Raw genomic sequence first — 12,677 nt, forward strand, 5'->3', positions numbered from 1 at the left:
TTTTACATTTATATAAAAAAACATAAGGTTTGATGAACAAAACACACTGTTTAAAAAGGAATCAGCACAAACATCTGAGATCATTTCCTGCCCAGGTAAAAAATGAAAACAGAACCATTAACTAGCAGGAACATGAATTATAGCTACGGCAAAACATGGGGACTTATTTAATATTTGATACCAGGACTGTTTTTCCTGTAATAGATCTTCCCTGCAGTTGGACTGGTTGGTCACAATATTTTCATACCTCAGTGCACTGTTTCAACAAACACTTTCACTATTAACACTTCAGGTCCAACAGATGGAGTAAAAGTCAAACTGGTCAATATATGGGTCTAAAAGTCCCAACTGATTGGATTAAACTAGTTGAGGACTGTGTTTAATTTGTGCCTCCAGCAAGAAATGAATGTGACAGATAGAAAAAGTAAAGTCCACGTGGGTTGTTGCTCTGCTGACTCAGGTGGAGGGTGCGCCAGGTTAGCCAGAGTTTTTGACGTCAGTCAAAGCAGACACAAACTCAAATGTCTCATTTTTTTTGTGCAGACCAGCTGGGATTCTTGCCTTTTGAGGCCTTGTACATGGCCGAGACCCTAAAACCACCGCCCTAAAAAAACTCCTGACGTGGGGAGATTGTGATGCCATGGCAGAGGAGCTGAACTACTGTAACTTAATCATCCAGGTAAATAAAAACAAATGACAGATAACATTTTCCTGTTCTCTAACAGAGTGGTGTTTCTGCTGTACAGTGCTTCTCATTAACTCCGTGCTGCATTCCTCTGAATAAGTCGACATTCCTCAAAACAAGCAGCTCTTTACAGGGACACTTAAGCTGTTCACCCACTGCACACACAGCCTTTGTGTCCAGAAACACACTGTACATGTACACATGCATACAAATAACACAGCCTGGTACTAAAGGCTCAGCTTCAACCATAAAATATAGATTTTCTGTTGGAAATTATAAAAACTTAGGATATTCTCAGCTTTCAGAACACAGCAGTTTTGCCTGGATGGTTTTTGCTAGACATGCTGGACAAACAATACACTCTGAGTTTTTATTTGTTAAAGGGGGGAGTTCACGCTGCTTTTTCATTTTTGGCTTTTGCTTGCCTTTGTAATTTTACAAAAAAAAAACTTTTGATCAGTCCCAGTCTTTTAAACTAAACACATCAAAAAGAGCAAATATTTATAAAACAAGAAAGTGTGTAATTTTCCATTTATGAAAATGAGTGCAGGGTCTAAACAGTAACCATTCTAATAATAATTCTATAATTTCCCTTCATGAGATCAATAAAGTATCATTCATTCATTCATTCATTCATTCATTCATTCATTCATTCATTCATCCATTCATTCATCCATTCATTCATTCATTCATCCATTCATTCATTCATTCATTCATTCACTCATTCATTCATCCTGTATTTACAGTTTAATGGCCACACTGAGTTTTCAGACCCAATTCATATTTTGCTGTTTTGCTACGCTGCAGCTTGATGATAAAATTGTTCAAATTTATTTATTTTTCAACAATTCAAAGTACCCTGAAAACAATATAAAATCCAACATTTCCACAAATTTGCAAATTCATGAAAATTACAAAACAAGTGATCGCATAAGTTATCAGACCCTCAGTTATAACCTCTGGATTTTATTTTTGGGTTCGATGAGGTTTTGCACATCTGGACTGGAGGACATTTTATCCTTCTGCATCATAAATCCTTCCAAGCTCAGTCCTGTTGTTCATGAACAACCAGTATGTTTATTCAGAGATGTGTAGATGGGGCTCCTGATTTCTGTGGAATAGGTTTTATGTTCAGGATGTTTCTGTATTTTTGCTCCACTCAGTTTTTCCTCAACCAGTCTCAAAACAGCACGATGCTGTGGGCAGTTTGGTTGGTGTTGGCCAGGTCCAGCTGACAGTTCTACCATCAGAGAGTGGGCCTGCAGTTCTGATTGTCCTTTTGAACTTTAGTCTCATCGCCACATAGGATCTCTGAAGCTTAGAGTGTTCAGTGGATTTCAGTCACCTCTCTCACTACGGTCCTACATCAGTTAGTCAGAAGGACTGGATGATCAGTGAAAGAAAATATTGTTAAGCATGTTCGTTTACCGTTTTGTGTGTGTGAACCACACTGAGAATGTACCAATGCATGGAAATTGAATGTCAAAGAGTTGCACACAACCAACCACACGAAGAGCGCTCTGTCTGAAGATGGTTGGTTCAGTCTGCATTCAGACCCGTTCAGAGGACGTCAGTACGATTTAACATGAGCACCCGGGACATGACTCTGCCTATTTTATTACATCACCAGGAGGGGAGTCCATAAACCCAGCTGAAATCATGTCCCCAGACAAATTATATTCTGACCTAATGAAGATTAACGGTTCAGTTATGTGTTGAATCAGTGTTCAGGCATGTATCTACATCAAATCATCAATTTGTAAGAAAATACGTGTTCAATACGACTAAAGTCAAGATGAAAACACAATTGTTTAATAAAATAATTTGTAAAAGGAATAAAGTCATACAAAACCAGAATTCTAGACCTGAGTGAGGTTTATTTGCCACTGGGCTGACAAGGAAACCACACTAACTAAAAGTCAGGAGGTACATGTTTTTATACACAATTCTTCAATGCCTGAGTTCGCCCCCTACTGACCTACGGCTGAATCACAGGCCTTCATGCAAAAATCTCATCTAAATGTTATTATAACGGTTCACTTATGTGTTGTTTATGATTCAGACATGTAGCTACTCTATTTCAATTAACACATAATAGATCAAACATTATAAAAGTATTGTAAAAAGGAAACCCTAATACTCTAGTGTTGTTTCTAACACCAGTACTAATCTATAATAACTATAAATTTCTTCAAATTTAAGCAACATAATCACAGTTCCCCTAATAATAAGACTACGTGTAGTGTAATTAAGATCAGCACATAACACACCCCAATAAATTTCTTCATAAGTATTCAGTTCTGGTTGAGCTAAACTTCCTCTAGTCAAGCATTATGGAGGTGCTTTGGGAACTTTCAATGCAGGGGAAAGTTTTTTTATGTAGCCTTCCCCAGATCTGTGCCATAAAATAAACCTGTCTCTGAGCTCTGTGGGCAGCTGCTTTGACCTCGTGGTTTGGTTTATCACACTGACATGCACCATCAGCCAGAAGGCCTTCTATAATAACTTGTGTCTAAATTATATCGAGTCAGTTTAATTTACCACAGATGGACACTAATCAAGGCGTTAAAACATCTAATCAACAATGAAAAGCTTTCAAAACTCACAAATTTGATATTTTTTTTCACTTTGTCAACATGAGGTACTGAAGGTACATTTATTAAGAAAAAAAAAAGAATGAAAAGACTGTATCATCAAGCAGCAACATACAATTGACCAAACCAAATATGAGTTCACATTAATTTCTTTTGAGGAATCAATGAAAATGTTTTCGTTTTCATAAGTCTTGTTTCGCAGACAAGTTGATCAGTGGAAGATAAATCATTCACACACATGGACAAAGTTGGTGGTACCCCTCGTTTAATGAAAGAAAAACCCACAATGGTCACAGAAATAATTTGAATTTGTCATATTTTGGGCTGCTCCATCTGTTCCTGCCCCTCTGTCACTCTCACTCAGCTCCTCTGATTACTCCTTTCCTCCTCACCTGTGCCACAGCAATCAGCCTCATCTGCCTCACCTGTCCTCTCTCCTATTTAAGCTCCCTTCCCTCACTCAACCTTTGCCAGATTATTGAACGGTTYGCCCAGTAGATGTCCAGCGCTTTATCCATGCCCATGCCTGATCTCTTGTTATTGACCCACTGCCTGTCTCCCGATCTCTGCCTCCTGCCTGTTCCTTGCCTGATACTGACGCTGACTCTGATCTCTGGCTTTTGGCACCGTTTCTGTTCTCTGGACCCTGCCTTTTGGATTACGATTTGGATTTGTTTCTGGCTCTCTGATCACCTGGCTCTGACCTTGGACCGCTCACTGGATCCCCTGACCCCTCTCGCTTCCCCTGGACCCAAGTCCTCTGGGACCAACTTCTGTGGACTCACCCAGACTAATGTGTCTACAGTTAAAAGGTCAGTAGCTACTTTCTATTTTTGCAAATCCACCAGCTTTAATCCTGACACTCACCAGTGTTCTGCTCTGCAGAGTGTGCCACCCAGAGGGTCCAGAGGTTCCTCACATAACAGTGAAATAATAAACCTTTTAAACCTGTTTTTGTCTTCAGTGGTCCTGAATCCTAAAACCCCTTCTGACAGAATTTGACACAAGTGATAATAAATAAAAAATTCTATGAAAATGAACAAATGAAAGTAAGACAATGGGCCTCATGCAAGAACCGTTCGTACGCACAAATTTGTTCTTAAATTGTGCGTACGAGTGATTTAGGAGAATTTGTGGCATTCACCAATGTTTTTGTATTCTAAGATTTTTTTCAGATACGAACAAAATTTACAAGTGGTCCAGACCTGTCGTGTATTTTACGAGCAGTCAGTCTGCTGTTATCCAGATGGATTTTCTTCACTAATAACTTCATATTTAACTAGTTTGAAGATATTTTGAGTTGAAAATAAATCACACTCCATAATTATGTTGAAATAGCTTATTCTGTTTGAATTGGAATTATATTTTAAATGTAATAATGTGGACTAACGACATTAAATGGTTAAATTAAATTACATTGGCTATTAATGCTGTTGTATAACACTACAATATGAATATGAAGTTAATTTAAATTTGGAAACATTTTAAAAAGCTTTTTTCTTTTCAGAAACTCATCCGGGGGTAGTGGTGCACGCCTGCTCCTCCTCTGAATAAATGAAAACTATGTAACACACTTGTTTGCACTTGAATTAAAAATATTTGACCAAAGGAAAACCGGAGCAGGACTAGGGAGAGATGAATAAGATTTAGATTTTTATTTCTGTGACTGTATGACCCACAGGAGACACAGCATTAACAGCAGTAGTTATTTCATTCCATTCTTTGGCTTTAGCTGGTCTTTTAATTCCACAGCTGACGCTGCTAAAAACGACAGATTTTCTTTTCTCGATCTCGGAGAGCAGGACTTCAATCTTCGAACTCGTAAAGTTCTTCTTTTTACTTTTCGCTGTCATTTTCATGAATGGACACTTCCTTATATCTGAGGCAGGAAACATAGCCTTATATGGTGTTTTTGGGGTGGTAATTATGCTAATCTCCCCTCCACGTGCACGAGCAGCTGATACGAACAGGTAGAATTCATCATGTTTATGCAGCTCATTTACACACTTTTCCTGAAGATAGAAGAGTTTGTTGAATCTGACGTGACATGTTCGTACGAAGCCTTTGTACGAACAAAAGTAATAGAAATTCAGGATAACACGTGCTTGCATGAGGCCCAATGCTTTTCAACTATGATTCAACAGAATTGTTTTTAACAGTAGAACTCATGAAACAGGCCTGGACAGAAATGATGGTACCCTTTTTTGGTTGCAAGTTTTGAGTCAATCACTGCAATCAAATGATTCCTGTAACAAGACTTCTCAGCAGGTATTTTGTTCCTCTCCTCATGAGCAAACTGCTCCAGCTGTCTCAGGTTTGAAGAGTGCCTTTTCCAGATGGCATGTTTCAGCTCCTTCCAAAGATGCTCAATAGGTTTTAGGTCAGGACTCATAGAAGACCACTTCAGATTAGTCCAATGTTTTCCTCTGAGCCATTCTTGGGTGTTTTTAGCTGTTTTGGGCCATCATCCTGTTGAAGACCCATGACCTGCGACTGAGGCCAAGCTTTCTGACACTGGACAGCACATTTCTCTCTATCCTTGATAGTCTTGAGATTTCATTGTATCCTGCACACATTCAAGACACCCTATGTCAGATACAGCAAAGCAGCCCCAAACATAACAAAGCCTCCAAAGCCATGTTTCACAGTAGAGACAGTGTTTTTTTTCTTGATACGCTTCATTTTTCTCCTCTGTGAACAAAGGGCTGGTGTGCCTTGCCAAAAAGTTATATTTTTGTCTCATCTGTCCAGAGGACATTCTTTCAGAAGCTTTGTGGATTGTCAACATGTAGTTGGGAAAACCCCAGTCTGACTATTTCATGATTTGTTTTCCTCCTTGGTCGTCTCCTATTAAGTCCAATTTGGCTCAAACAATGACAGATGGTACAATCTGACACTGATGTTCCTTGAGCTTGAAGTTCACCTTTAATCTCTTTAGAAGTTTTTCTGGGCTCTTTTGTTGCCATTTGTATTATCTGTCTCTTGGATTTGTTATACATTTTCCTGCTGTGACCACGTCCAGTTAGGTTGGCTACAGTCGCATGGATCTTAAATCTTCAATCTGAATAATGTAACAACCTGTAGTCATAGGAACACCAAATGACTTGGATGGTCTTATAACATTTACCTTTAACATGCTTGTCTATAAATTTCTTTCTAATATGAGAGAACTATTTCCTTCACTTCCTCTGGTCCATGTTGAATGTGGTGCACACCATGTCACTAAACAGCACAATGAGTATCTGCAGCTCTATATACAGATCCACTGACTGATAACAACATTGTAGACACCTGTGATGCTAATTACTGGGCACAACTTGATTTAACATGACCCTTTGGTAACATTATTTTCAGGGGTACAATCATTTCTGTTCAGGCCTGTACGAGTTTTATTTTTTATTTTTTTATTCTATTGAAGTATAGTTGAAAAGCAACATTTGAACTTCATTTGTTCATTTTCATAGAATTTTTTATTTATCACTACTTTTGTCAAATTCTAGTTATTTATGTGACCATTGTGGATTTTACTTTCATTAAACGAGGGGTACCAAGAGTTTTGTCCATGTGTGTAAGCGGGACCTTTGAGCAGATGTGCCAACATGTGTATGAATGTTTGTGTCTTACTCCAGCAGGAGAGTTGACCACAGCGAGGTTGTAGCCGTACAGCATAGAACTCCCAAAAGAGGTGAGGAATGCCACGGCTAACAGAGAGCCAGTCAGGTGCTGCAAACAGAAGAGGAACAATATTAGAAAGTTAAGAGATGCTGCTGTGTTGGGAAAATGGTGAAAAGGTAAGCTATTTTTAAAACTCTGGCCATTTAAATTGTACAGCAGCTTCAGTTTTAACAACTAAAACTTTTACAAAACAAGACGAATAACTCTAACACTCTGTCTTGGTACAGCAAATAATGACGGCCCTTTGGTGGCCTGGATGTGGTTTGCCAGAGATGGACCAGCCGCACAAAAAACAAACCCCAATTGGACCAGTTGTCTAGGTCAAATACTGTCATCATCACCTTTGGAGTCCTTAAAAAAATTTTGTGAGTTACAACCTTGTCTTCAGAAAATGTTGGGACATTGTGTAAAATCTGAATAAAAACAGAATGCATTAATTTGTAAATTAAAAAAACATAAATTGGGGGGGCTGATCAAAAATTAACTGAGATGAAATAAAAAGTGTCCTGTGGTCAGACAATATAAAATTAGAAATTTTGTTTAGAAACCACAGACCTTGTCCTTTGTACTTAAGAGGAGATGGATTATCCTGTTATTAGTTCACAGTTTAATAGCCTGCCTCTCTGATGGTATGGGTGTGCATTAAAGAGTGGTTATTATGCATTTTCCAGGCACATAGTTCAGTTCTTTACCACAGTTAAGTAACTATGTTATCCTCAGTTGTTCTGAAAAGGCTGTACATACCAAAATAAATCTAAAATCTAAATGCTCTGAAATTGACCACTGTCTTTAACAACAACCTGCCGTTTCTGACACTCCCACTTCAGCACATCTTCACAACAATGTTTCAGGGGAGGGGTGCTCTGAGGGGCGGAAGCTCAGCTTCAGACTGAGCTGCAGGGAGGAGCTTTGTACAAATAGGCGGAGCTTTGTACCAGCAAGCTTTTAGGCAGCTCATGGAAGAAATGACATTATAACAGGATATAAACCTCTAAAAAGTTGATTTTGCATAATTTGGTAACTTTCCCATACATGTCAATCCCTCCGGGCTTTTACCAGTATAATGAACCTCAAAAATCTGTACTTTTTGCAAAAATACGTACTACTCGCACCTGCGGGGGGTGCTGTTGGCCGCGGAGTTGACAGCGCCTGCTGCAAAGCAGGAGGAAAGGAGAACGGAAGAGGTGGAGAGCTCATTTCTAGGGGGAGAGCAGGTCGCAAGACGGTTGATGTTATTTACTGATTTGTTAACGTCCTGCAGGCTCTGACATGTTAAAAAAAATTGAGGTTTTGAAAAATATCCGTAATACTTGAAACAATCCGTGAGATTGCTCTATATGTCCGTATACCTGCAAAACAATGGGATATCCGTGTAAATTATGGACAATCCGTACAACTTGACATGTTCTGCAGGGGTCACTGCAGTGAGTGACCTCTTATGAAAGATAAGCATTTTTTTCTGACATTTGCACCTCCTAAAGGTCCACATCAATGAAAACTTCACCTGGACTGAGAACACCACACAGCTGGTCAAGAAGGCTTAAGAGCGGTTTCAATTCCTACGAAGGCTGAGGAAGTTTGGCATGTCAGGCTGTAAAAAATCGTTGTTATTCGTGTTCGTTAACAGAATGTATGCGAAACCATACAGGGAATGTGCAAACGCATGGAGAGAGTTTTAAAGAACAGCCATACAGAACCAAAGAGTGCTCTTTGCCAATGTCTGGCTTTATTGTACCAGGAAATCAGACCGAATCCGGAAATAACAAGAGTTTTATCAAAAGCTTCAGGGCATGACTCCGCCTATTTGATTACATCATCAGTGAAGGGGGAGGGGCCAATCATTTTGTCAAAGTCATGCCCTCTAAACAATAAAAACCTGTCCTAATGATTTAAAAGTTCAAATATGTGTTGGATTTTTTTTTACCAGACATGCGACTATTGATATAGAATCATCAAGTTAATTAGTCATTACAGTTCAATCATAACACAAACTATAGTGTAGTTAAAATCGGTACATAAAATAAACCCCAGTAATTTCTTCAAAGCCAAGGTCCTCAAAAACGTTCCCAGCTGTGTGGTGCAGAGCATCTTCTCCAACTGCATCACAGTCTAGTAGGGACTCCACTGTCCTCTGCAGAGCATCTACCACTGCAGAGTCTGCAGGAAGGCCATTTTCGTCCTCCATCATGGACTCTCCACACCTCTATCCTCAGGCCAGAGGTCCAGAAGTGCAAAATGCAAAACCTCCCTATTTAAGAACTCATTTTTCTCAATTCCATCACTCTTAAATAACTGAATGTTTCCTCATCTAACTGTTACCTGTTGACATTTGTGTGTTTCTGATTGTCTCTTATAAAAATACTTATTGGTGCTATTCGTTGTCCTTTATTTTTTATCATATTTCTATTTTTAATTATATTTCTTTTGGTTCGTCTCCCCTGATGAAGTAAGAATTCTATTCCTCAGGGAAGCACGTTTCCTGCTGTGCATATGAGAATAAACACTTTGAATCTATGAAACCTGTCATAATGTTTTAGACAACTTATGCCAACCTATGAAAATGTTATAAATAAATTACTCATAAAGGTTATTTATTCAATTCATTAGCTTTACAGTAAGTATATATCTAAAAGAGGCTTCCAGTAGGTTTTCTTAAATTCCATCTTCAACACACTCATCTTCGGATTTGGACATAATCTTCACAAGATGTCGAAAATGTTATAGTGTGACGGGATTTTAACACACAGGGCTCAAACCTGCAGCTTCAGGATTAAAAGACAGAACAGTGCTGTGGTCTGACCACTGAGCTACTGCAGTCCTGAATAAACTTATTACTGTATTCCTCACGTTCCTGGTTAAAACTAAATAAAAGGGTCTGCAGCAGAGCAGGAACTAAGGACTTTTCCTCAGTGTGCAAACATTAATTCATAAAGAAGAACAACGGTTTATTTTTTGACGAGACGTTCAATATTCAAACTGGACACTTACAATAACTATAACTTAATAATAAGTGATGACAGGTTGCAAAGACTCACGTTTGCAGATTTCAGCAGTTTTGCCACTGACTCAGCACAAAAACAAGCTAACAACAACAACAACAAAAGAGGAGGAGTTTGAGCAAATTGCACAGCGTGTTCATCATAACAGAGAAACATTCAAGGAACTGCGAACATAAAACACTTTAAAGGTACTCATTACAGTCTGTCAAGTACATCCAACTCTAAAATGTGGGTACGCACTCAGTGTAAACAAATCCTAGCTGGCTGTAGTTTATGTATGTCAGTGGTGTCCAGTCCTGGTCCTGCAGATTGTCTGTTTTAGAGGTTTCTCTTCTCCAGCACACCTGATTTGAATTGATGGGTGATTAACTGGCTTCTGCAGAACTTGAAGAGGTAATTTAATCACAGAATCAGGTGTGTTGGAGCAGGGAAGCTATTAAAACATGCAGGATAATTGGAGACCCCTGTGGCAGGAATATGACTAAAAGGCATAAAAGACACACAGACATCAAATAAAACAAGAAAGAAAACATCTGAATAAAGAGTTTTCAACACGTGTATTTCTCATCAGAGAACGTCTCTCTAAAATTAGAGCTAAATTTTCACTTTTTGGTTTTATTTATCGATTGTCATACTTATTGCCAGAACAGAGTGAAACTGTCTTAGACATTAGTGATTGATGCTCATACAAGAATTCATCCATATTTCTTTTTATAATCAGGTTAAGAGTTTGCCTTTTGTCCTGAGCATATGTGTATTTTTTCTGTATTTTTAAAGCATTAGGTTGACCACTTAAATAATGTAGTCCTGTTAGAAGTTTTATTTTTGAAACTTTCATTTTGTCAACTGTTAAAAAAAAAAGGACGTCTAAGCAAAGTTGTATTTTATTATTTATTTATTTTTATTTATTTATTTTGACACCTGCTTTGGTATAGGAATCAAAATAAATGTTGTGAATTTAATTTTAAAAAATTGTATCAACTGTTTCCACTCAACTAAACTGAGTAAAGATAACACATTTACTTTACATTTACTGTGCATCAATATACTACATTTACTCAGTTGAGTGGAAACGGTTGACATTTTTAAAATTAAATCCATCATTTGTATTTTTGAGTGGGATGTTTTCATTTCTGATGACCCATAAAACATCTTCACATAAAATCCACAGAAATGGAAGTATTTTTAAAATGTGTAACATGTTAGATTAATCATTTCAAAAAAATCTTTCTACTTTGCAGAAGCATAAAGTTATGTTGTGACCTCAGTTAAATTTGAATTAATCTGTTTTATCAGGTTTAACACCTGCGTTATAATAAGAGGAAAAACTTTAAGGGGTTTTCTCTCGTTTCACTCCAATTCAGCACCATCATATATATAAAGTCTATCAAACTGAAACTGAGTCCTGCAGATAAGTTGAATGAAACGATGTATAGTACTCCCCCGTCTTGATTTAATCTTTGCTTTTAACACTAAATATAACTTTCATGTCCAAACAGTGATGTGTAAACTAACCACAAAAAGGCTTTTACACAATGTGCTGAAAGTATATTGCTTTTGTTTGTTTTTATCATATTTTGTATTTTTAGAATTTTGGTCAACAATATGAGAAATGAAAAAAGACTGAGTAGCTGTGGCAGCCATCTTGAATCCAGTTGATTCCAAAAGGTAATCATTTATAAACAAACATCCTGCAAGTTTGATTCAAATCTGTGACATTTTGTTAACAAACAGGGTTGATTTGAACAGTTTCAGGCAAATATTCTACAGAAATGTGACATGTGAACATGCAAATATATCACACTGAGAAATTAGTAGCAATTTTAGTGCTGCTAAAATCACATTAACTTTTTCAAAAAAATAAGAATCACAAACTATATAATTTCTGATTATTCTTTGTAATAATTCAGTTAAAATGATCAAATAAGTTCTCCAAATCAAAAAAATGTTGCGTTTTGTATTTTTTTAAGAAAGTCACATTTGATCACTTGTAAAGCATATTTTAATATGACAGGTTTTGTCCCAAACACCTAGTTTAAGTAAATATCACAGGTTTATATAAGCTGAGACTTCATGTTTAAATCAATATCAGTAATATCATAAGCTTGACTCTCTGTTTGACCTGAATCAGTCAGTTTCAACTCACCGATGGGACTTTTCCTGTCGATGAAACTAAAACCTCTTCAGCCATTTAGGAGTTCTGTTGCCTGAGCCGGAAAAAAACAAACAAAAAATAAATAAATAAAAAAACAGTTGAAGAGAATTTCTTTACAGCAGAGAGGACATCATAGTTGCAGCAAAGGAGTGGTCCGGCAGGCTGTGAAGTGTTTGAGGTTGATGGGATGGTTTGTGTGCCCATGTGCCATGTGTTAGCCCTTTTCCTTTTTTTAACCACAGCAGCAGTCTAAAGGCCCTAAATAACAAGCGGACCCAGCGTCATCACATGATGGAGAGCAACGTGACAGACCGAGAGAAAAGCCTGCTGGAAGTAATTAGCTCTAACAGAATTTCGGAGACAGGCAGAGGAGAGAGCGAGGAAAAGGAGAGAAGAGCATGAAAAGAAGAGAAACGAGGCGGGCAAAGAGAAGAGCAAAGAAAAAAGCAAAATGACAAATAGTGAAAATAGAAAGAAAATGAGAAAAGCCAGGGAGCAAGGAAAGGAGAAGAGGAGAGCAAAGTAAAGGTGAAGAAAGTGGAGGCTGCACTGTAGAGGAATGAAAAAAG

The 12,677-nt window shown here is 37.8% G+C and overlaps 1 protein-coding gene across 1 annotated transcript in view; it reads right to left on the minus strand.

Moving 5' to 3' along the window:
• The window catches only part of slc2a15a (solute carrier family 2 member 15a), a 25,772-nt gene extending 13,453 nt beyond the window's left edge, over positions 1-12,319 (minus strand). The window contains exons 1-2 of the mRNA XM_014005053.1: positions 12,100-12,319; positions 6,904-7,002 (exon numbers count right to left, since the gene is read on the minus strand). Coding sequence (XP_013860507.1) covers positions 6,904-7,002; positions 12,100-12,144 — 144 coding nt within the window. The 5' untranslated portion in view covers positions 12,145-12,319. The remainder of the gene's footprint in view (positions 1-6,903; positions 7,003-12,099) is intronic.
• Positions 12,320-12,677: the final 358 nt, after the last annotated feature.

Source organism: Austrofundulus limnaeus, unplaced genomic scaffold (assembly GCF_001266775.1).
Source record: "Austrofundulus limnaeus strain Quisiro unplaced genomic scaffold, Austrofundulus_limnaeus-1.0 Scaffold28, whole genome shotgun sequence".
NCBI classification, from domain to species: domain Eukaryota; kingdom Metazoa; phylum Chordata; class Actinopteri; order Cyprinodontiformes; family Rivulidae; genus Austrofundulus; species Austrofundulus limnaeus.